The sequence below is a fragment of the Bombina bombina genome, chromosome 1, assembly GCF_027579735.1.
Source record: "Bombina bombina isolate aBomBom1 chromosome 1, aBomBom1.pri, whole genome shotgun sequence".
Lineage (NCBI taxonomy): Eukaryota > Metazoa > Chordata > Amphibia > Anura > Bombinatoridae > Bombina > Bombina bombina.
This window is the reverse complement of record NC_069499.1, coordinates 453,882,307-453,907,538: the sequence shown is the minus strand read 5'-3', so window position 1 is coordinate 453,907,538 and position 25,232 is coordinate 453,882,307. Positions and strand designations below refer to the sequence as shown.

The window sequence follows — 25,232 nt, the reverse complement described above, 5'->3', positions numbered from 1 at the left end:
ATCTAAGCAGCTACAGACCCCCAAGACCCAACGTTGGAAAGGTAATCGCCTAACCTTTCCAACAGTGTAAGTCTTGGGGATCTGAAATAAATAAGAAAAAAAGGAAAAAATATATATTTTTAAAAATATAAAATAAAAAAACCTTAGCACCCAAGTGGGAAAGTGCTTAGTACTCAAAGGGTTAAATAATATTTAAGTTAGGGGGGGTGTTAGGGTTAGACTTAGGTTTAGGGGTTAATAACGTTATTATAGTGGCAGCGACGTTGGCGGCGGCAGATTAGGGGTTACTTCATTTAATAGGCTATGTGGGCTATGGCGGTTTAGGGGTTAATACTTGAATAGGTTTTGGGTTAATGGTTAATGGCGGATTAAGGATTAATAGTTTTAAGAGGTAGTTTGCGATGTTGGGGTTGGTGGATTTAGGGGTTAATAAGTTATTACTTGCGGTGTGGGTTTGATGGCGGATATAGGGGTTAATACACTTTATTAGTTATTGCAGTGGGGGATTGCGGTTGACAGGTAGACGAACATTGCGCATGTGTTAGGTGTTAGTTGATTTTTGCAGGCATTTTAGGGAGTTACGGTGCTCCCATACTCAGTGCAAGGCTTGCTATGGCTGCCTTTTATGGCGAGGTAAAAATGCAGTAAGATTTCTCCATTTTCGCCACGTAAATCCTTGCGCTGGATATTGGATACCGATTTACGACGCGGTCCCATGTTAGCTTATGGGAGTAAAAATTGCGGGCGACAGGTGAAATATATGCGCGTAACTTGTATGCTACGCCGTATATGTGATACCAAAACAGCGCAAAAAACGGTATTGCGGCCTTTTTGGGGGCGACGCTGCATATGTAATGGAGGCCAAAATGTTTTTTAAACATTAATCTATTCACAATGTCATGCTCTCCCAGAGGTTTCTGTTAGATTATTTTGGGCAATTTTCTTGAAGATATTATTGCTTTTGTAATTCTCAAAACTGAGAGTTTGTGTTTACAGAAATAGCATGCCGTTCTTCACAGCAAAAATGTTATAAAACGCACAGAATTGAGAAAAAAACCTTAAAGGGACAGTCAAGGCCAAAAAACTTTCATGATTTAAATAGGGCATGCCATTTTAAACAACTTTCCAATTTACTTTTATCACCAATTTTGCTTTGTTCCCTTGGTATTCTTAGTTGAAAGCTAAACCCAGGAGGTTCAAATGCTAATTTCTTAGACATTGAAGGCCACCTCTAATCTGAAAGCATTTTGACAATTTTTCACCACTAGAGGGCATTAGTTCACTTGTTTCATATAGATAACATTGAGCTCACGCACTTGAAGCTCCTAGGAGTGAGCACTAATTGGCTAAAGTGCAAGTCGGTCAAAAGAACTGAAATAAGGTGGCAGTTTGCAGAGGCATAGATACAAGGTAATTACAGAAGTAAAACATGTATTATTTTAACTGTGTTGGTTATGCAAAACTGGGGAATGGGTAATAAAGGGATTATCTACCTTTTTAAACTATAAAAATTCTGGCATTGACTGTCCTTTTAAAGGGACATAATCATGAAAAAAAAACTTTTTGCATTGCTTCTGAGCCTACCTATGTATGCTTTTCCAAAAATGGATACCATGAGAAGGAAGCATGCCCATTTAATGCCATTACTTCCCTGCAAATCTATGCACACTGAATCAACCCATAATACATTTCAAGAAGCTCAATGAATAGATTGTTTGGAGTGGAATAAATCTGCACAAAAATCTAAGTGTGAGGAGGGAGAGGCAAACATTAAATCCGTTATTGTTTTAGTTAAATAAAGGTATTTAAATTAATCATTATTTTTATCCTTCAAATAAATTACAGTTGCAAAGTTGATCAAATATCAATGATTTACATATTAAACTGGAGTTTTATTCACCTTCCAATAATTTCATTAATTTCAATTATATAGCTATATTTTCATATATAATGACATATAACCAAATCTTACTGACTAGTGATTTAAATCATGATTTCTCTTGTAAGATGTATCGAGTCCATGGATTCATCCATACTTGTGGGATATTCTTCTTCCTAACAGGAAGTGGCAAAGAGAGCACCCACAGCAGAGCTGTCTATATAGCTCCTCCCTTAGCTCCACCCCCCAGTCATTCTCTTTGCCTGCTTAACTGCTAGGAAGGGTAAAGTGAGTGTGGTGACAAAAATGTTAGTTTTTATTTTCTCAAGCTAAAGTTTATTTTAAATGGTACCGGTGTGTACTATTCACTCTCTGGCAGAAAAGGGATGAAGATTTCTGCAAGGAGGATAATGATCTTAGCACTTTGTAACTAAGATCCACTGCTGTTCCCACAGAAGCTGAGGAGTACAGGAAAACTTCAGTTGGGGGAACGGTTTGCAGGCTAAGCTGCATTGAGGTATGTTCAGTCAATTTTTTTCTAGACAGACTGTGATAATTCTAGAAAAGGCTGACAATATCCCCATGAGGGAAGGGTAAGCTGTATTCAGACACTTAATAGAGAATCCCAGCTTGCATAGAGGGCTCATTTGTTACTGGTGGCACTTATGGGAAAAAACGCTTTTTTATTGAAAAATTTAACGTTTTTTGAGGGATTTTAAGGGGTCATTGTGGCTGATTTAAGGGTTATTAACCCACATGGCTAGTCTAGAAACACTTTGGTGTGTTTCTTTTAGGCCCTACTAAGATCGAGTGAGGTGGGAGGGGCCTATTTTTGCGCCTCAGTTGCGCAGTTTCTTTTACTCTGAAGACATCCAGCTGCTTCTCCAGAGGGTCCTGCTGTGTTTGAGGGCCTAAAAGAAGGTTTTTCCCCACAAATCTATCCTAAAGGGCAGGTAGGCGCCACAGCAGAGCTGTGGCAAGGTGCTGAATGTTTTTATACAGGTTTCTCTTGTTAAGTGTAGTCAGTCCACGGGTCATCCATTACTTATGGGATTATATCTCTCCCCAACAGGAAGTTGCAAGAGGATCACCCAAGCAGAGCTGCTATATAGCTCCTCCCCTCACATGTCATATCCAGTCATTCTCTTGCAAGTCTCAACAAAGGAGGTTGTGAGAGGAGACAGGAGTTTTTTACTTAATTCTTCAATCAAAAGTTTGTTATTTTAAAATGGCACCGGAGTGTGCTGTTTTTTCTCTCAGGCAGTATTTAGAAGAAGAAGATCTGCCTGCGTTTTCTATAATCTTAGCAGACGTAACTAAGATCCACTGGCTGTTCTCGCGCATTCTGAGGAGGGGTAACTTCAGAAAGGGGAATAGTATGCGGGGTCCTCCGCAAATGAGGTATGTGCAGTATAATATTTTCTAGGAATGGAATTGACTAAGAAAACACTGCCGTTACCCATATGATGTAAGTACAGCCTTTAATGCAGTAGTAGCGACTGGTATCAGGCTGTTAAATGTATGCGCAGTTGAGTTATTTTCTAGGGACTAGAATTTGACTGAGAAAATACTGTTAATACTGAAATGTATAAGCCTTAACTGCAGTAGAAGCGACTGGTAGCAGGCTTAGTGATAACTTTACATAACACTGGAAAAGTTGTTTTTAAAACGTTTACTGGCATGTTATTCGTTTTGTGAGGTACTTTGGTGATAAATCTTTTTGGGCATGATTTTTTTCCACATGGCTAACGTTTATTTCTGCATAGAAACCGTTGTAACAGGTCTCCCACTGTTGTAATATGAGTGGGAGGGGCCTTTTTTAGCGCCTTGTTGCGCAGATAAAATTCTAGCACAGTCTTCCTGCCTTTTCCTCCTTGATCTAGGACGTCTCCAGAGAGCTCAGGGGTCTTCAAAATTAAATTTTGAGGGAGGTAATCAGTCACAGCAGACCTGTGACAGTGTGTTTGACTGTGAGAAAAACATTAAATCTAAAATTGATTATCCGGTTGTGGGTATTGAGTGGTTAATCATCCGTTTGCTAGTGGGTGCAATCCTCTGCTAAATTCATACATTTATTGTTAAAATTGTTGGCTATAACTGAATCAGTTCATTGTAATTTTAACTGTGACAGTTTTTTGTGTTTTTAAAAGTGCTGCTGCGTTTTTTTCATATTGCTTGTAAATTCACTGACAGTTTTTTTCCAAGCTTGCTAGCCTTCATTGCTAGTCTGTTAAACATGTCTGATACAGATGAATCTACTTGTTCATTATGTTTAAAAGCCAATGTGGAGCCCAATAGAAATTTGTGTACCAATTGTATTGATGTTACTTTAAATAAAAGTCAGTCTTTACCGGTAAAGAAATTATCACCAGACATCGAGGGGGAAGTTATGCCGTCTAACTCTCCTCACGTGTCAGTACCTTCGCCTCCCGCTCAGGAGGTGCGTGAGATTGTGGCGCCAAGTACATCAAGGCCCTTACAAATCACTTTGCATGATATGGCTAATGTTATGAAAGAAGTATTATCTAATTTGCCTGAGTTAAGAGGCAAGCGCGATAGCTCTGGGTTTAGGACAGAGCGCGCCGATGACACGAGAGCCATGTCCGATACTGCGTCACAATTTGCAGAACATGAGGACGGAGAGCTTCATTCTGTGGGTGACGGATCTGATCCGGGGAGACCGGATTCAGAAATTTCAAATTTTAAATTTAAGCTTGAGAACCTCCGTGTATTGCTAGGGGAGGTGTTAGCGGCTCTGAATGATTGCGACACGGTGGCAATCCCAGAGAAATTATGTAGGCTGGATAAATACTATGCGGTACCAGTGTGTACTGACGTTTTTCCTATACCTAAAAGGCTTACAGAGATTATTAGCAAGGAGTGGGATAGACCCGGTGTGCCTTTTTCCCCTCCTCCGATATTTATTTAGAAAAATGTTCCCAATAGACGCCACCACACGAGACTTATGGCAGACGGTCCCTAAGGTGGAGGGAGCAGTTTCTACTTTAGCCAAGCGTACCACTATCCCGGTGGAGGATAGTTGTGTTTTCTCAGATCCAATGGATAAAAAAATTAGAAGGTTACCTTAAGAAAATGTTTGTTCAACAAGGTTTTATATTACAGCCCCTTGCATGCATTGCGCCCGTCACTGCTGCGGCGGCATTCTGGTTTGAGTCTCTGGAAGAGGCTATTCGCACAGCTCCATTGGATGAGATTATGAACAAGCTTAAAGCCCTTAAGCTAGCTAATGCATTTGTTTCGGATGCCGTGGTGCATTTAACCAAACTAACGGCTAAGAACTCCGGATTCGCCATCCAGGCGCGCAGAGCGCTATGGCTTAAATCCTGGTCAGCAGATGTAACTTCTAAATCTAAATTGCTTAATATTCCTTTCAAAGGGCAAACCTTATTCGGGCCCGGCTTGAAAGATATTATTGCTGACATTACTGGAGGTAAGGGTCACTCCCTTCCTCAGGACAGGGCCAAATCAAAGGCCAAACAGTCTAATTTTCGTGCCTTTCGTAATTTCAAGGCAGGAGCAGCATCAACTTCCTCCGCCCCAAAACAGGAAGGGACTGCTACTCGTTACAGACAGGGTTGGAAAGGCAACCAGTCTTGGAACAAGGGCAAGCAGGCCAGAAAACCTGCTGCTGCCCCTAAGACAGCATGAAGTAAGGGCCCCCTGTCCGGAAACGGATCTAGTGGGGGGCAGACTTTCTCTCTTTGCCCAAGCTTGGGCAAGAGATGTCCAGGATCCCTGGGCGTTGGAGATCATATCTCAGGGATATCTTCTGGACTTCAAAGCTTCTCCTCCACAAGGGAGATTTCATCTTTCAAGGTTATCGGCAAACCAAATAAAGAAAGAGGCGTTTCTACGCTGTGTACAAGACCTCTTATTAATGGGGGTGATCCACCCAGTTCCGCGGACGGAACAAGGGCAAGGGTTTTACTCAAATCTGTTTGTGGTTCCCAAGAAAGAGGGAACCTTCAGACCAATCTTGGACCTAAAAATCTTAAACAAGTTCCTAAGAGTTCCATCATTAAAAATGGAAACTATTCGAACCATCCTACCCATGATCCAAGAGGGTCAGTACATGACCACAGTGGACTTAAAGGATGCCTACCTTCACATACCGATTCACAAGGATCATTATCGGTATCTAAGATTTGCCTTCCTAGACAGGCATTACCAGTTTGTAGCTCTTCCCTTCGGGTTAGCTACGGCCCCAAGAATCTTTACAAAGGTTCTGGGCTCACTTCTGGCGGTACTAAGACCGCGAGGCATAGCGGTGGCTCCGTACCTAGACGAGATTCTGATACAAGTGTCAAGTTTTCAAACTGCCAAGTCTCATACAGAGATAGTTCTGGCATTTCTGAGGTCGCATGGGTGGAAGGTGAACGTGGAAAAGAGTTCTCTATTACCACTCACAAGGGTTCCCTTCTTAGGGACTCTTATAGATTCTGTAGAGATGAAAATTTACCTGTCGGAGGCCAGGTTATCAAAACTTCTAAATGCTTGCCGTGCCCTTCATTCCATTCCACACCCGTCAGTAGCCCAGTGCATGGAAGTAATCGGCTTAATGGTAGCAGCAATGGACATAGTACCATTTGCGCGCCTGCATCTCAGACCGCTGCAATTATGCATGCTCAGTCAGTGGAATGGGGATTACTCAGATTTGTCCCCTCTAATAAATCTGGATCAAGAGACCAGGGATTCTCTTCTCTGGTGGCTTTCTCGACTCCATCTGTCCAAAGGGATGACCTTTCGCAGGACAGATTGGACGATTGTAACAACAGATGCCAGCCTTCTAGGTTGGGGCGCAGTCTGGAACTCCCTGAAGGCTCAGGGATCGTGGACTCAGGAGGAGAAACTCCTCCCAATAAATATTCTGGAATTAAGAGCGATATTCAATGCTCTTCTAGCTTGGCCTCAGTTGGCAACACTGAGGTTCATCAGATTTCAGTCGGACAATATCACGACTGTGGCTTACATCAACCATCAAGGGGGAACCAGGAGTTCCCTAGCGATGTTGGAAGTATCAAAGATAATTCGCTGGGCAGAGTCCAACTCTTGCCACCTGTCAGCGATCTATATCCCAGGCGTGGAGAACTGGGAGGCGGACTTCCTAAGTCGTCAGACTTTTCATCCGGGGGAGTGGGAACTTCATCCGGAGGTCTTTGCTCAACTAATTCATCGTTGGGGCAAACCGGAACTGGATCTCATGGTTTCTCGACAGAATGCCAAACTTCCTTGCTACGGATCAAGGTTCAGGGACCCGGGAGCGGCGCTGATAGATGCTCTAGCAGCCCCTTGGGGTTTCAACATGGCTTATGTGTTTCCACCATTTCCGCTGCTTCCTCGGCTGATTGCCAAGATCAAACAGGAGAGAGCATCGGTGATTCTGATAGCACCTGCGTGGCCACGCAGGACCTGGTATGCAGATCTAGTGGGCATGTTGTCCTGTCCACCATGGTCTCTACCTCCTGAGACAGGACCTTCTAATTCAGGGTCTTTTCAACCATCCAGATCTAATTTCTCTGAGGCTGACTGCATGGAGATTGAACGCTTGATTCTATCAAAGCGTGGCTTCTCCGAGTCAGTTATTGATACCTTAATACAGGCTCGGAAACCTGTTACCAGAAAAATTTACCATAAAATATGGCGTAAATACTTATATTGGTGTGAATCCAAGAGTTACTCATGGAGTAAAGTTAGGATTCCTAGGATTTTGTCCTTTCTACAAGAGGGTTTAGAAAAGGGTTTATCTGATAGTTCATTAAAGGGACAGATTTCTGCTCTGTCTATTCTGTTACACAAACGTCTGGCAGATGTTCCAGACGTTCAGGCTTTGGCTAGGATTAAGCCTGTGTTTAAGACTGTTGCTCCGCCGTGGAGCTTAAACTTAGTTCTTAAAGTTCTTCAAGGTGTTCCGTTTGAACCCCTCCATTCCATTGATATTAAGCTGTTATCTTGGAAAGTTCTGTTTTTGATGGCTATTTCCTCGGCTCGAAGAGTCTCTGAGTTATCTGCCCTACACTGTGATTCTCCTTATCTGATTTTCCATTCAGACAAGGTAGTTCTGCGTACTAAACCTGGGTTTTTACCTAAGGTGGTTTCTAACAGGAATATCAATCAAGAGATTGTTGTTCCATCATTATGTCCTAACCCTTCTTCAAAGAAGGAACGACTTTTGCATAATCTGGAGGTAGTCCATGCCCTGAAGTTCTATTTACAGGCAACTAAAGATTTTCGTCAAACTTCTTCCCTGTTTGTCGTTTACTCGGGACAGAGGAGAGGTCAAAAGGCTTCGGCTACCTCTCTCTCCTTTTGGCTTTGTAGCATAATACGTTTAGCCTATGAGACTGATGGACAGCAGCCTCCTGAAAGAATTACAGCTCATTCCACTAGAGCTGTGGCTTCCACCTGGGCCTTTAAAAATGAGGCCTCTGTTGAACAGATTTGCAAGGCTGCAACTTGGTCTTCACTTCACAGTTTTTAAAAATTTTACAAATTTGATACTTTTGCTTCTTCGGAGGCTATTTTTGGGAGAAAGGTGCTTCAGGCAGTGGTTCCTTCCGTTTAAAGTTCCTGCCTTGTCCCTCCCATCATCCGTGTACTTTAGCTTTGGTATTGGTATCCCATAAGTAATGGATGACCCGTGGACTGACTACACTTAACAAGAGAAAACATAATTTATGCTTACCTGATAAATTTATTTCTCTTGTAGTGTAGTCAGTCCACGGCCCGCCCTGTCTTTTAAGGCAGACCTAAATTTTAATTAAACTCCAGTCACCATTGCACCCTATGGTTTCTCCTTTCTCGTCTTGTTTCGGTCGAATGACTGGATATGACATGTGAGGGGAGGAGCTATATAGCAGCTCTGCTTGGGTGATCCTCTTGCAACTTCCTGTTGGGGAGAGAGATAATCCCATAAGTAATGGATGACCCGTGGACTGACTACACTACAAGAGAAATAAATTTATCAGGTAAGCATAAATTATGTTTTTTTGACGTTTTGTCAATCCGGTTTTTACATTAAGGGGTTAATCGTTTATTTGGCTGGCTGTGCAAACTTACTAAGGCTTTATAATTCTACTGTAAAAATTTCGTAAAGTTTACTGCTTTTTTACACTGTTTTGCAGAGTAATTGTTACTAAGGAGTGGGATAGACCAGGTATACCGTTCGCTCCCCCTACCGTTGTTAAGAAAATGTTTCCCATATCTGACACCATGCGGGACTCGTGGCAGACGGTTCCTTAGGTGGAGGGAGCTGTTTCTACTCTTGCTAAGCATACAACTATACCTATCGAAGACAGTTGTGCTTTCAAAGATCCTATGGATAAAAAATTAGAGGGTCTCCTAAAGAAAATTTTTGTTCATCAAGGTTTTCTTCTCCAACCTATTGCGTGCATTGTTCCTGTAACTACTGCAGCTGCTTTCTGGTTCGAGGCTCTAGAAGAGGCTCTTCAGATGGAGGCTCCATTAGAGGAGATTATGGACAGAATTAAGGCCCTTAAGTTGGCTATTTCTTTCATTACAGATGCCGCTTTCCAACTGGCTAAATTAGCGGCAAAGAATTCAGGTTTTGCCATTTTAGCACGCAGGCCGTTATGGCTTAAGTCCTGGTCTGCTGATGTGTCATCAAAATCTAAACTTTTGAACATCCCTTTCAAAGGAAAGACCCTATTCGGGCCTGAACTGAAAGAGATTATTTCAGACATCACTGGAGGGAAAGGCCATGCCCTCCCTCAGGATAAAACAAATAAAATGAGGACCAAACAAAATCATTTTCGTTCCTTTCGGAACTTCAAGGGTGGTCCCGCTTCAGCTTCCCCTGCTGCAAAGCACGAGGGGAATTTTGCCCAATCCAAGTCAGTCTGGAGACCTAACCAGGCTTGGAACAAGGGTAAACAGGCCAAGAAGCCTGCTGCTACCTCCAAGACAGCATGAAGGGGTAGCCCCTGATCCGGGACCGGATCTAATAGGGGGTAGACTCTCTCTCTTCGCTCAGGCTTGGGCAAGAGATGTTCACGATTCCTGGGCTTTAGAAATTGTGTCCCAGGGATATCTTCTGGACTTCAAAGACTCCCCCCCCCCCAAGGGGGAGATTTCACATTTCTCAATTGTCTGCAAACCAGACAAAGAGAGAGGCATTCTTACGCTGTGTAGAAGACCTACATACCATGGGAGTGATCCGCCCAGTTCCAAAAGCGGAACAAGGGCTAGGTTTTTACTCAAACCTGTTTGTGGTTCCCAAAAAAGAGGGAACTTTCAGACCAATCTTGGATCTCAAAATTCTTAACAAATTCCTCAGAGTACCATCATTCAAGATGGAGACTATTCGGACTAATCTACCTCTGATCCAGGAGGGTCAATATATGACTACCGTGGACTTAAAGGATGCGTATCTACACATCCCTATTCACAGAGATCATCATCAATTCCTCAGATTCGCCTTTCTGGACAGGCATTACCAGTTTGTGGCCCTTCCCTTTGGGTTGGCCACGGCTCCCAGAATTTTCACAAAGGTGCTAGGGTCCCTTTTGGCGGTTCTAAGACCGCGGGGCATAGCAGTGGCGCCTTATCTAGACATCTTAATTCAGGCGTCGACTTTCCAGCTAACCAAGTCTCACACAGACATCGTGTTGGCTTTTCTGAGATCTCACGGGTGGAAGGTGAACATAAAAAAGAGTTCTCTCTTCCCTCTCACAAGAGTTTCCTTCCTAGGGACTCTGATAGACTCGGTAGAAATGAAAATATTTCTGACGGAGGTCAGAAAATCAAAACTCTTAACCACTTTCCGAGCTCTTCATTCCATTCCTCGGCCATCAGTGGCTCAGTGTATGGAGGTAATCGGACGCATGGTAGCGGCAATGGACATAGTTCCTTTTGCCCGCCTACACCTCAGACCACTGCAACTATGCATGCTCAAACAGTGGAATGGGGATTATGCAGATTTATCTCCTCAAATACATCTGGATCAGGAGACCAGAGATTCTCTTCTCTGGTGGTTGTCTCAGGACCACCTGTCTCAGGGAATGTGTTTCCACAGGCCAGAGTGGCTCATAGTAACGACAGATGCCAGCCTGCTAGGCTGGGGTGCAGTCTGGAACTCCCTGAAAGCACAGGGCTTATGGTCTCTGGAGGAAACTCTCCTCCCTATAAACATTCTAGAACTGAGAGCGATATTCAATGCGCTTCAGGCGTGGCCTCAGCTAGCTGCAGCCAAATTCATCAGATTTCAGTCGGACAACATAACGACTGTAGCTTATATCAATCATCAAGGAGGAACACAGAGTTCTCTAGCGATGATGGAGGTAACCAAAATAATCTGATGGGCGGAGACTCACTCTTGCCATCTTTCAGCAATCCATATCCCAGGGGTAGAGAACTGGGAGGCGGATTTCCTAAGTCGTCAGACTTTTCATCCGGGGGAGTGGGAGCTCCATCCAGAAGTATTTGCCCAACTGACTCAGCTATGGGGCACACCAGAATTGGATCTGATGGCGTCCCGTCAGAACACCAAGCTTCCTTGTTACGGGTCCAGGTCCCGGGATCCCCAGGCGGTACTGATAGATGCTCTAGCATTGCCCTGGTCCTTCAATCTGGCCTATGTATTTCCACCGTTTCCTCTCTCACCCACGTCTGGTTGCCAGAATCAAGCAGGAGAGAGCTTCAGTGATTCTGATAGCACCTGGAGTCCACGCAGGACTTGGTATGCAGACCTGGTGGACATGTCACCTGTTCCAACGTGGACTCTGCCAATGAGGCAGGACCTTCTAATCCAAGGTCCATTCAAGCATTCAAATCTAATTTCTCTGCGTCTGACTTCTTGGAGATTGAACGCCTGATTTTATCAAAGCGTGGTTTCTCTGAGTCGGTCATTGATACCCTGATTCAGGCTAGAAAGCCTGTCACCAGGAAAATCTATCATAAGATTAGGCGCAAATATCTTTATTGGTGTGAATGCAAGGGTTACTCATTGAGTAAGATTAGGATTCCTAGAATATTGTCTTTTCTCCAAGAAGGATTGGAGAAGGGATTATAAACTAGCTCCTTAAAAGGACAGATTTCTGCTTTGTCTATTCTTTTACACAAGTGTCTGGCAGATGTCCCAGACGTTCAAGCGTTTAGTCAGGCTTTAGTCAGAATCAAGCCTGCATTCAAACCTGTTGCTCCGCCATGGAGCCTAAACTTAGTTCTTAAAGTTCTTCAAGGGGTTCCGTTTGAACCTATGCTTTCCATAGATATTAAGCTTCTATCTTGGAAAGTTCTGTTTTTAGTAGCTATCTCTTCGGCTCGAAGAGTTTCTGAGTTATCTGCTTTACAGTGTGACTCACCTTATCTTGTTTTCCATGCAGATAAGGTGGTTTTGCGTACCAAACCTGGATTCCTTCCTAAGGTTGTTTCTAATAGGAATATCAATCAGGAAATTGTTGTTCCTTCGCTGTGTCCTAATCCTTCTTCAAAGAAGGAACGTCTGTTGCACAATCTTGATGTGGTTCGTGCTTTAAAGTTCTACTTACAAGCAACCAAAGATTTCCGTCAAACATCTTCATTGTTTGTTGTTTATTCTGGTAAGCGGAGAGGCCAAAACGCTACGGCTACCTCTCTTTCTTTTTGGCTGAAAAGCTTCATCCGTTTGGCTTATGAGACTGCTGGCCAGCAGCCTCTTGAAAGGATTACTGCTCATTCTACTAGAGCAGTGGCTTCCACATGGGCTTTTAAAAATGAGGCTTCTGTTGAACAGATTTGTAATGCGGCGACTTGGTCTTCGCTTCATACTTTTCTCCAACATAGGTGTGTCCGGTCCACGGCGTCATCCTTACTTGTGGGATATTCTCTTCCCCAACAGGAAATGGCAAAGAGCCCAGCAAAGCTGGTCACATGATCCCTCCTAGGCTCCGCCTACCCCAGTCATTCTCTTTGCCGTTGTACAGGCAACATCTCCACGGAGATGGCTTAGAGTTTTTTAGTGTTTAACTGTAGTTTTTATTATTCAATCAAGAGTTTGTTATTTTAAAATAGTGCTGGTATGTACTATTTACTCAGAAACAGAAAAGAGATGAAGATTTCTGTTTGTATGAGGAAAATGATTTTAGCAACCGTTACTAAAATCCATGGCTGTTCCACACAGGACTGTTGAGAGGAATTAACTTCAGTTGGGGGAACAGTGAGCAGTCTCTTGCTGCTTGAGGTATGACACATTCTAACAAGACGATGTAATGCTGGAAGCTGTCATTTTCCCTATGGGATCCGGTAAGCCATGTTTATTAAGATAGTAAATAAGGGCTTCACAAGGGCTTATTAAGACTGTAGACTTTTTCTGGGCTAAATCGATTCATTATTAACACATATTTAGCCTTGAGGAATCATTTAATCTGGGTATTTTGATAAGATTATATCGGCAGGCACTGTTTTAGACACCTTATTCTTAGGGGCTTTCCCAAATCATAGGCAGAGCCTCATTTTCGCGCCGGTGTTGCGCACTTGTTTTTGAGAGGCATGACATGCAGTCGCATGTGTGAGGAGCTCTGATACATAGAAAAGACTTTCTGAAGGCGTCATTTGGTATCGTATTCCCCTTTGGGCTTGGTTGGGTCTCAGCAAAGCAGATACCAGGGACTGTAAAGGGGTTAAAGTTAAAAACGGCTCCGGTTCCGTTATTTTAAGGGTTAAAGCTTCCAAATTTGGTGTGCAATACTTTTAAGGCTTTAAGACACTGTGGTGAAATTTTGGTGAATTTTGAACAATTCCTTCATATTTTTTCGCAATTGCAGTAATAAAGTGTGTTCAGTTTAAAATTTAAAGTGACAGTAACGGTTTTATTTTAAAACGTTTTTTGTACTTTGTTATCAAGTTTATGCCTGTTTAACATGTCTGAACTACCAGATAGACTGTGTTCTGAATGTGGGGAAGCCAGAGTTCCTTCTCATTTAAATAAATGTGATTTATGTGACAATGACAATGATGCCCAAGATGATTCCTCAAGTGAGGGGAGTAAGCATGGTACTGCATCATTCCCTCCTTCGTCTACACGAGTCTTGCCCACTCAGGAGGCCCCTAGTACATCTAGCGCGCCAATACTCCTTACTATGCAACAATTAACGGCTGTAATGGATAATTCTGTCAAAAACATTTTAGCCAAAATGCACACTTATCAGCGTAAGCGCGACTGCTCTGTTTTAGATACTGAAGAGCATGACAACGCTGATAATAATGGTTCTGAAGGGCCCCTAAACCAGTCTGATGGGGCCAGGGAGGTTTTGTCTGTTTTGTCCGAGGGAGAAATTACTGATTCAGGGAACATCAGCTGAACCTGATGTGATTACGTTTAAATTTAAGTTGGAACATCTCCGCATTCTGCTTAAGGAGGTATTATCCACTCTGGATGATTGTGACAAGTTGGTCATCCCAGAGAAACTATGTAAAATGGACAAGTTCCTAGAGGTCCCGGGGCTCCCAGAAGCTTTTCCTATACCCAAGCGGGTGGCGGACATTGTAAATAAAGAATGGGAAAGGCCTGGTATTCCTTTCGTCCCTCCCCCCATATTTAAAAAATTGTTTCCTATGGTCGACCCCAGAAAGGACTTATGGCAGACAGTCCCCAAGGTCGAGGGAGCGGTTTCCACTTTAAACAAACGCACCACTATACCCATAGAAGATAGTTGTGTTTTCAAAGATCCTATGGATAAAAAATTAGAAGGTTTACTTAAAAAGATGTTTGTTCAGCAGGGTTACCTTCTACAACCAATTTCATGCATTGTCCCTGTCGCTACAGCCGCGTGTTTCTGGTTCGATGAGCTGGTAAAGGCGGTCGATAGTGATTCTCCTCCTTATGAGGAGATTATGGACAGAATCAATGCTCTCAAATTGGCTAATTCTTTCACCCTAGACGCCACTTTGCAATTGGCTAGGTTAGCGGCTAAGAATTCTGGGTTTGCTATTGTGGCGCGCAGAGCGCTTTGGTTGAAATCTTGGTCAGCTGATGCGTCTTCCAAGAACAAGCTACTTAACATTCCTTTCAAGGGGAAAACGCTGTTTGGCCCTGACTTGAAAGAGATTATCTCTGATATCACTGGGGGTAAGGGCCACACCCTTCCTCAGGATCGGCCTTTCAAGGCCAAAAATAAACCTAATTTTCGTCCCTTTCGTAGAAACGGACCAGCCCAAAGTGCTACGTCCTCTAAGCAAGAGGGTAATACTTCTCAAGCCAAGCCAGCTTGGAGACCAATGCAAGGCTGGAACAAGGGAAAGCAGGCCAAGAAACCTGCCACTGCTACCAAGACAGCATGAAATGTTGGCCCCCGATCCGGGACCGGATCTGGTGGGGGGCAGACTCTCTCTCTTCGCTCAGGCTTGGGCAAGAGATGTTCTGGATCCTTGGGCGCTAGAAATAGTCTCCCAAGGTTATCTTCTGGAATTCAAGGGGCTTCCCCCAAGGGGGAGGTTCCACAGGTCTCAGTTGTCTTCAGACCACATAAAAAGACAGGCATTCTTACGTTGTGTAGAAGACCTGTTAAAAATGGGAGTGATTCATCCTGTTCCATTAGGAGAACAAGGGATGGGGTTCTACTCCAATCTGTTCATAGTTCCCAAAAAAGAGGGAACGTTCAGACCAATCTTAGATCTCAAGATCTTAAACAAGTTTCTCAAGGTTCCATCGTTCAAAATGGAAACCATTCGAACAATTCTTCCTTCCATCCAGGAAGGTCAATTCATGACCACGGTGGATTTAAAGGATGCGTATCTACATATTCCTATCCACAAGGAACATCATCGGTTCCTAAGGTTCGCATTCCTGGACAAGCATTACCAGTTCGTGGCGCTTCCTTTCGGATTAGCCACTGCTCCAAGGATTTTCACAAAGGTACTAGGGTCCCTTCTAGCTGTGCTAAGACCAAGGGGCATTGCTGTAGTACCTTACTTGGACGACATTCTGATTCAAGCGTCGTCCCTTCCTCAAGCAAAGGCTCACACGGACATCGTCCTGGCCTTTCTCAGATCTCATGGATGGAAAGTGAACGTGGAAAAGAGTTCTCTATCTCCGTCAACAAGGGTTCCCTTCTTGGGAACAATAATAGACTCCTTAGAAATGAGGATTTTTCTGACAGAGGCCAGAAAAACAAAACTTCTAGACTCTTGTCGGATACTTCATTCCGTTCCTCTTCCTTCCATAGCGCAGTGCATGGAAGTGATAGGTTTGATGGTAGCGGCAATGGACATAGTTCCTTTTGCGCGCATTCATCTAAGACCATTACAACTGTGCATGCTCAGTCAGTGGAATGGGGACTATACAAACTTGTCTCCGAGGATACAAGTAAATCAGAGGACCAGAGACTCACTCCGTTGGTGGCTGTCCCTGGACAACCTGTCACAAGGGATGACCTTCCGCAGACCAGAGTGGGTCATTGTCACGACCGACGCCAGTCTGATGGGCTGGGGCGCGGTCTGGGGATCCCTGAAAGCTCAGGGTCTTTGGTCTCGGGAAGAATCTCTTCTACCGATAAATATTCTGGAACTGAGAGCGATATTCAATGCTCTCAAGGCTTGGCCTCAGCTAGCGAGGGCCAAGTTCATACGGTTTCAATCAGACAACATGACAACTGTTGCGTACATCAACCATCAGGGGGGAACAAGGAGTTCCCTGGCGATGGAAGAAGTGACCAAAATCATTCTATGGGCGGAGTCTCACTCCTGCCACCTGTCTGCTATCCACATCCCAGGAGTGGAAAATTGGGAAGCGGATTTTCTGAGTCGTCAGACATTGCATCCGGGGGAATGGGAACTCCATCCGGAAATCTTTGCCCAAGTCACTCAACTGTGGGGCATTCCAGACATGGATCTGATGGCCTCTCGTCAGAACTTCAAAGTTCCTTGCTACGGGTCCAGATCCAGGGATCCCAAGGCGGCTCTAGTGGATGCACTAGTAGCACCTTGGACCTTCAAACTAGCTTATGTATTCCCGCCGTTTCCTCTCATCCCCAGGCTGGTAGCCAGGATCAATCAGGAAAGGGCGTCGGTGATCTTGATAGTTCCTGCGTGGCCACGCAGGACTTGGTATGCAGATCTGGTGAATATGTCATCGGCTCCACCATGGAAGCTACCTTTGAGACGAGACCTTCTTGTTCAAGGTCCGTTCGAACATCCGAATCTGGTCTCACTCCAGCTGACTGCTTGGAGATTGAACGCTTGATCTTATCGAAGCGAGGGTTCTCAGATTCTGTTATCGATACTCTTGTTCAGGCCAGAAAGCCTGTAACTAGAAAGATTTACCACAAAATTTGGAAAAAATATATCTGTTGGTGTGAATCTAAAGGATTCCCTTGGGACAAGGTTAAGATTCCTAAGATTCTATCCTTCCTTCAAGAAGGATTGGAAAAAGGATTATCTGCAAGTTCCCTGAAGGGACAGATTTCTGCCTTGTCTGTGTTACTTCACAAAAAGCTGGCAGCTGTGCCAGATGTTCAAGCCTTTGTTCAGGCTCTGGTTAGAATCAAGCCTGTTTACAAACCTTTGACTCCTCCTTGGAGTCTCAACTTAGTTCTTTCAGTTCTTCAGGGGGTTCCGTTTGAACCCTTACATTCCGTTGATATTAAGTTATTATCTTGGAAAGTTTTGTTTTTGGTTGCAATTTCTTCTGCTAGAAGAGTTTCAGAATTATCTGCTCTGCAGTGTTCTCCTCCTTATCTGGTGTTCCATGCAGATAAGGTGGTTTTACGTACTAAACCTGGTTTTCTTCCAAAAGTTGTTTCTAACAAAAACATTAACCAGGAGATTATCGTACCTTCTCTGTGTCCGAAACCAGTTTCGAAGAAGGAACGTTTGTTGCACAATTTGGATGTTGTTCGCGCTCTAAAATTCTATTTAGATGCTACAAAGGATTTTAGACAAACATCTTCCTTGTTTGTTGTTTATTCCGGTAAAAGGAGAGGTCAAAAAGCAACTTCTACCTCTCTCTCTTTTTGGATTAAAAGCATCATCAGATTGGCTTACGAGACTGCCGGACGGCAGCCTCCCGAAAGAATCACAGCTCATTCCACTAGGGCTGTGGCTTCCACATGGGCCTTCAAGAACGAGGCTTCTGTTGATCAGATATGTAGGGCAGCGACTTGGTCTTCACTGCACACTTTTACCAAATTTTACAAGTTTGATACTTTTGCTTCTTCTGAGGCTATTTTTGGGAGAAAGGTTTTGCAAGCCGTGGTGCCTTCCATCTAGGTGACCTGATTTGCTCCCTCCCATCATCCGTGTCCTAAAGCTTTGGTATTGGTTCCCACAAGTAAGGATGACGCCGTGGACCGGACACACCTATGTTGGAGAAAACAGAATTTATGTTTACCTGATAAATTACTTTCTCCAACGGTGTGTCCGGTCCACGGCCCGCCCTGGTTTTTTAATCAGGTCTGATAATTTATTTTCTTTAACTACAGTCACCACGGTATCATATGGTTTCTCCTATGCAAATATTCCTCCTTAACGTCGGTCGAATGACTGGGGTAGGCGGAGCCTAGGAGGGATCATGTGACCAGCTTTGCTGGGCTCTTTGCCATTTCCTGTTGGGGAAGAGAATATCCCACAAGTAAGGATGACGCCGTGGACCGGACACACCGTTGGAGAAAGTAATTTATCAGGTAAACATAAATTCTGTTTTTTCCAAATTTTCCAAATTCGATACTTTTTGCTTCTTTGGAGGTTATTTTTGGAGAAAGGTTCTTCAAGCAGTGATGCCTTCCGTTTAAGGTACCTGTCTTTTCCCTCCCTTCATCCGTGTCCTAAAGCTTTGGTATTGGTATCCCACAAGTATGGATTAATCCGTGGACTCGATACCACTTACAAGAGAAACAGAATTTATGCTTACCTGATAAATTTCTTTCTCTTGTGATGTATCGAGTCCACGGCCCGCCGTGTCTAAGACAGGTAGTATATTTTTTCTTTAAAAACTTCAGTCACCTCTGCACCCTATAGTTTCTCATTTTTCTTCCTAGCCTTCGGTCGAATGACTGGGGGGTGGAGCTAAGGGAGGAGCTATATAGACAGCTCTGCTGTGGGTGCTCTCTTTGCCACTTCCTGTTAGGAAGGAGAATATCCCACAAGTATGGATGAATCCGTGGACTCGATACATCACAAGAGAAAGAAATTTATCAGGTAAGCATAAATTCTGTTTTTTAATTATGATTTAAATCAAATCCAACCTGTTACCTTTAACTGACATTCACAATAATATGTCAAGGGCAGTGGTTATGTTTATTCCTTTTTTATAGCGACCCTGTGGTTATCAGAGACCTCTATTATAACCATAGTTTTATCTCAAACTCCTGACTGGTTGCTGTCACTTCTTTCATTAGTAAGGAGCCGTGCCAATCTCATCCTACAAGCATCTTCTGTTTTGAAACTCTTGCACAGGAGTGTACACAAGAAAATGTTGTAATTTGTATACATTTGTATTTAAGAGATGAAAGTCAACTTTGAAATTCAGACCGTGGAAGAGACAAAATGTACCTAACAAAATATTTTTGATCATTTTTAAGGTTTTCTCTACATTTTCAAATGAAGACTATGACAGACGTAATGAGGAGGTGGATCCTGTTGCAGCCTCTGCTGAATATGAATTGGAAAAAAGGGTAGAAAAGATGGAAGTTTTTCCTGTAGAGATTGAAAAAGGTACTCCTATAATAATACTTTTGATACTGTATAAAAAGGATGACCATTCTTTGTTTTGGGATTTTTAAAGGTTTTGTTACTTATTTGCAGACCAAGTTTTTTTGTGTTGGCCAAGACTTGATAACCCAAGAACCCCCATTTATATAGATACAATTAAAGTGAAGGTAAACTTTGATGAATGAAAGCCCGGTTTTCATTAAAATACTATTAAAAACAGGGGCACTTTCTCTTGTAAGGTGTATCCAGTCCACGAGTTCATCCATTACTTGTGGGATATTCTCCTTCCCAACAGGAAGTTGCAAGAGGACACAAACAGCAGAGCTGTCTATATAGCTCCTCCCCTAACTGCCACCCCCAGTCATTCTCTTGCAACTCTCGACAAGAAAGGAAGTATCAAGAGATATGTGGTGACTTAGTGTAGTTTTACCTTCAATCAAGAGTTTATTTTTAAACGGTACCGGCGTTGTACTGTTTTACTCTCAGGCAGAAATTAGAAGAAGAATTCTGCCTGGAGGTTTGATGATCTTAGCGGTTTGTAACTAAGGTACATTGCTGTTCTCACACATAACTGAAGAATATGGGAAAACTTCAGTTGGGGGAACGGTCTGCAGATTACCTGCTTTGAGGTATGTTCAGTATTTTTATTTCTAGAGAGAGAATAAGTTCTAGAAAATGCTGACAGAGCCTTGTGTATTTGAGGTAAGCCTGATGCAGTGATTTAACAGCGACTGGGATCATGCTTACAAAACAGGGTAATACTCATGTTAATACTCATATTACTTAGTGACATAACGTTTACATGATTTCATAAATAGGACGTTTTTTCTCTGAGGGAGATAAGTCTTTATTTGGGGCCTAGTTTCCACATGGCTAATCAGATACTCCTAGGAGTATTTTCTTAAGGCCCCTCTGGCATCCAGTACATGGTGGGAGGGGCCTATTTTAGTTCTCTAACTGCGCAGTTTTAATTCAGACTGAGACATCCAGCTTCCCTAGAGGAGTCCTCTGGCATCTGAGGACCATTTCAAAGGGGTTATTTCTGCACAAAATCGTATTTGAGGGCAGGTAGGAGCCTCAGCAGAGCTGTGGCAAGGTGCTCAATTGACCACGTTTTTTTTTAACGTTTTTCAATCCAGTTTGGGGCCTAAGGGGTTAATCATCCATTTGCAAGTGGGTGCAATGTTGCTTTAGTCCCTTACACACACTGTAAAAATTTCAAAGATATTACTGTATTTTTACACTGTTTTGCAGTTTAAGTGCTAGTTTTTTTCTCTTAAAGGCACAGTAACGTTTTTGTTTAATTACTGTTTCACCTTTATTAAAGTGTTTTCCAAGCTTGCTTGTCTCATTACTAGTCTGTTTAAACATGTCTGACATAGAGGAAACTCCTTGCTCAATATGTTTGGAAGCCATGGTGGAACCCCCTCTTAGAATGTGTACCAAATGTACTGATATTTCTATAAACTATAAAGACCATATTATGGCGCTTTAAGATTTATCTCCAGGGGATTCTCTGACTGAAAAGAGGGAGATTATGCCATCTAGCTCTCCCCATGTGTCAGAACCTATAACTCCCGCTCAAGTGATGCCAAGTACATCTAGCGCGTCTAATTCTTTTACCTTACAGGACATGGCGGCAGTTATGAATGCTACCCTCTCAGAGGTATTCTCCAAACTGCCAGGGTTACAAGGAAAGCGAGACAGCTCTGGGGCTAGAACTAATACAGAGCTTTCTGACGCTTTAATGCCTGTGTCCGATATACCCTCACAATGCCAGAAGCCGAGGCAGGTGAGCTAAGGAATGGGATAGACCAGGTGTACCGTTCTCTCCCCCTCCTGCTTTTAAAAAGATGTTTCCCATAGATGCCGCCATACGGGACTCGTGGCAGACGGTTCCTAAGGTGGAGGGAGCAGTCTCTACCCTAGCTAAGCGTACAACTATCCCCGTCGATTACAGTTGTGCTTTCCTAGATCCTATGGATAAAAAATTGGAGAGTCTCTTTAAGAAAATTTTTATACATCAAGGTTTTATTCTCCAGCCTCTTGCATGCATTGCCCCAGTTACTGCTGCAGCGGCTTTTTGGTTTGAGTCTCTTGAGGAGGCTCTACAGGTGGAGACCCCGCTAGACGATATTCTAGACAGGATTAAAGCTCTTAAGTTAGCTAACTCCTTAATTTCTGACGCCATTTTTCATTAAGCCAAGCTAACGGCTAAGAATTCACGTTTTGCCATTTTGGCGCGCAGGGCGCTATGGCTTAAGTCCTGGTCAGCAGACGTTACTTCAAAGTCTAAGCTTCTTAACATCCCCTTCAAGGGACAGACCCTATTCGGGCCTGGTCTGAAGGAGATCATTTCTGATATTACTGGAGGAAAAGGTCACGCCCTTCCTCAGGATAAGTCCAATAAGTTAAGGACCAAACAGAATAATTTTCGTTCCTTTCGAAACTTCAAGAGTGGCGCAGCTTCAGTTTCCTCTAATGCAAAACAAGAGGGAAATTTCGCCCAGTCAAACCAGTCTGGAGACCTAACCAGGCTTGGAACAAGGGGAAGCAGGCCAAGAAACCTGCGGCTGCCTCTAAGACAGCATGAAGGAGTAGCCCCCGATCTGGGACCAGATCTAGTAGGGGGCAGACTTTCCCTCTTCGCCCAGGCTTGGGCAAGAGACGTCCAGGATCCCTGGGCATTAGAGATTGTTTCCCAGGGATATCTTCTGGACTTCAAAGCTTCATCTCCCAAGGGGAGATTTCATCTCTCACACTTATCTGTAAACCAGATAAAGAGAGAGGCATTCTTACGTTGTGTTCAAGACCTACTGGTTATGGGAGTGATCCACCCAGTTCCAAAGGAGGAACAGGGGCAGGGCTTCTATTCAAATCTGTTTATAGTTCCCAAAAAAGAGGGAACTTTCAGACCAATCTTGGATCTCAAGATCCTAAACAAATTTCTCAGGGTCCCATCCTTCAAGATGGAGACTATCCGAACCATCCTCCCTATGATCCAGGAGGGTCAATATATGACTACCGTGGACTTAAAGGATGCTTATCTCCACATTCCGATTCACAAAGATCATCATCAGTTCCTCAGGTTCGCCTTCTTAGACAGGCATTACCAGTTTGTGGCTCTTCCCTTCGGGTTAGCCACGGCACCAAGAATCTTTACGAAGGTTCTAGGGTCCCTACTGGCGGTTCTAAAGCCACGGGGCATAGCAGTGGCTCCTTACCTAGACAACATTCTGATACAGGCGTCGACTTTTCAAATCGCCAAGTCCCATACGGACATTGTTCTGGCCTTTCTGAGGTCTCACGGGTGGAAAGTGAACAGAGAAAAGAGTTCTCTCTCCCCTTTCACAAGAGTTTCCTTCCTAGGAACACTGATAGATTCAGTAGAAATGAAAATTTTTCTGACAGAGGTCAGATTATCAAAGCTTCTAACTTCCTGATGTGCTCTTCATTCCACTTCTCGGCCGTCAGTGACTCAGTGTATGGAAGTAATCGGCCTAATGGTAGCGGCAATGGACATAGTTCCGTTTGCCCGCCTACATCTCAGACCACTGCAACTTTGCATGCTCAATCAGTGGAATGGGGACTGCACAGATTTGTCCCCTCTGCTAAATCTGGATCAAGAGACCAGGGATTCTCTGCTCTGGTGGTTATCTCGGGTCCATCTGTCCAGGGGAATGAGTTTCCGCAGGCCAGAGTGGACTATAGTGACGACAGATGCCAGCCTTCTGGGCTGTGGCGCGGTCTGGAACTCCCTCAAGGCTCAGGGTTCATGGACTCAGGAGGAAGCCCTCCTTCCGATAAACATTCTGGATATGAGAGCAATATTCAATGCTCTTCAGGCTTGGCCTCCATTAGCTGCGGTCAGGTTCATCAGATTTCAGTTGGACAATATCACGACTGTAGCCTATATCAACCATCAGGGGGGAACAAGAAGCCCCCTGGCAATGTTGGAGGTTTCAAATATTATTCTATGGGCAGAGGTTCACTCTTGCCATCTCTCAGCTATCCATATCCCAGGAGTAGAGAACTGGAAGGCGGATTTTCTAAGTCGGCAGACTTTTCATCCGGGGGAGTGGGAGCTCCATCCGGAGGTATTTGCCCAGCTGATTCAACTATGGGGCAAACCAGAACTGGATCTGATGGCGTCTCATCAGAACGCCAAGCTTCCTTGTTACGGGTCCATTTCAAGGGATCCCCAGGCAGCGCTGATAGATGCTCTAGCAGCGCCCTGGTCCTTCAGCCTGGCTTATGTGTTCCCACCATTTCCTCTCCTCCCTCGTCTGATTGCCAAGATCAAGCAGGGGAGAGCTTCAGTGATTTTGATAGCACCTGCGTGGCCACGCAAGACTTGGTATGCAGATCTGGTGGACATGTCATCCCTTCCACCATGGTCTCTGCCGCTGTTGTCATTGTGTCCTAATCCTTCTTCAAAGAAGGAACGTCTATTACACAATCTTGACGTGGTTCGTGCTTTAAAGTTTTATTTACAAACTACTAAGGATTTTCGTCAAACATCTGCATTGTTTGTTGTCTACTCTGGACAGAGGAGAGGCCAAAAGGCTTCGGCATCTTCTCTTTCTTTTTGGCTGAGAAGCATAATCCGTTTAGCTTATGAGACTGCTGGCCAGCATCCTCCTGAAAGAATTACAGCTCATTCCACTAGAGCGGTAGCTTCCACATGGGCTTTTAAAAATGAGGCCTCTGTTGAACAGATTTGTAAGGCGGCGACTTGGTCTTCGCTTCATACCTTTTCTAAATTCTACAAATTTGATACTTCTGCTTCCTCGGAGGATATTTTTGGGAGAAAGGTCTTGCAGGCAGTGGTGCCTTCCGTTTAAGTTCCTGCCTTGTCCCTCCCTTCATCCGTGTCCTAAAGCTTTGTTATTGGTATCCCACAAGTAATGGATAAACCCGTGGACTGGATACACCTTACAAGAGAAAACAATATTGATGCTTACCTGATAAATTTCTTTCTCTTTTGGTGTATCCAGTCCACGGCCTGCCCTGTCACTTTAAGGCAGGTGTTTTTTATTTTTAAACTACAGTCACCACTGCACCCTATAGTTTCTCCTTTTTCTTGCTTGTCTTCGGTCGAATGACTGGGGGTGGCAGTTAGGGGAGGAGCTATATAGACAGCTCTGCTGTGGGTGTCCTCTTGCAACTTCCTGTTGGGAAGGAGAATATCCCACAAGTAATGGATGAACCCATGGACTGGATACACCACAAGAGAGAAATTTATCAGGTAAGCATAAATTTTGTTTTCATTCATCAAAGTTTAGAAAGCAGCCGTTATGTTTAAAAACGTAACTTTCTTCTCTTCACACATCAGCAATGACTAATCCGGCTTCCTCCAATCACGGCTTTCCACCCAGGGGTAACATTGCCTGAGGCCATGCCCTGATTGGAGGAAGCCGGATTAGTCATTGCTGATATGTGAAGAGAGGATCCTCTGGGGGGGTCCGGCTGTGAAGAGAAGCAAGGTAAAACAAAACAGCCGCTTTCTAAACTTTGATGAATGAAAGTGCCCCTGTTTTTAATAGTATTTTTAAAAACCGGGCTTTCATTCATCAAAGTTTATCTTCACATTAAGAGGAAACTGTTTTGCAACTGTCATCTCCACAGCATTGTCTACAATGAGATGATCTCTTAGATATAACAACATGTAGTTTATTTTTCATAGAACAAA

General features: G+C 43.8%; 1 protein-coding gene across 3 annotated transcripts in view; it reads left to right on the top strand.

Annotated features, from left to right (window-relative positions):
- Nucleotides 1-25,232, top strand: part of LOC128645441 (neurabin-1) — an 824,161-nt gene that overhangs the window by 104,182 nt on the left and 694,747 nt on the right. For all 3 annotated transcript variants that reach the window (XM_053698450.1, XM_053698449.1, XM_053698448.1), the window contains exon 3: nucleotides 19,411-19,543. In XM_053698450.1, the coding sequence (XP_053554425.1) occupies nucleotides 19,411-19,543 (133 nt within the window). The remainder of the gene's footprint in view (nucleotides 1-19,410; nucleotides 19,544-25,232) is intronic.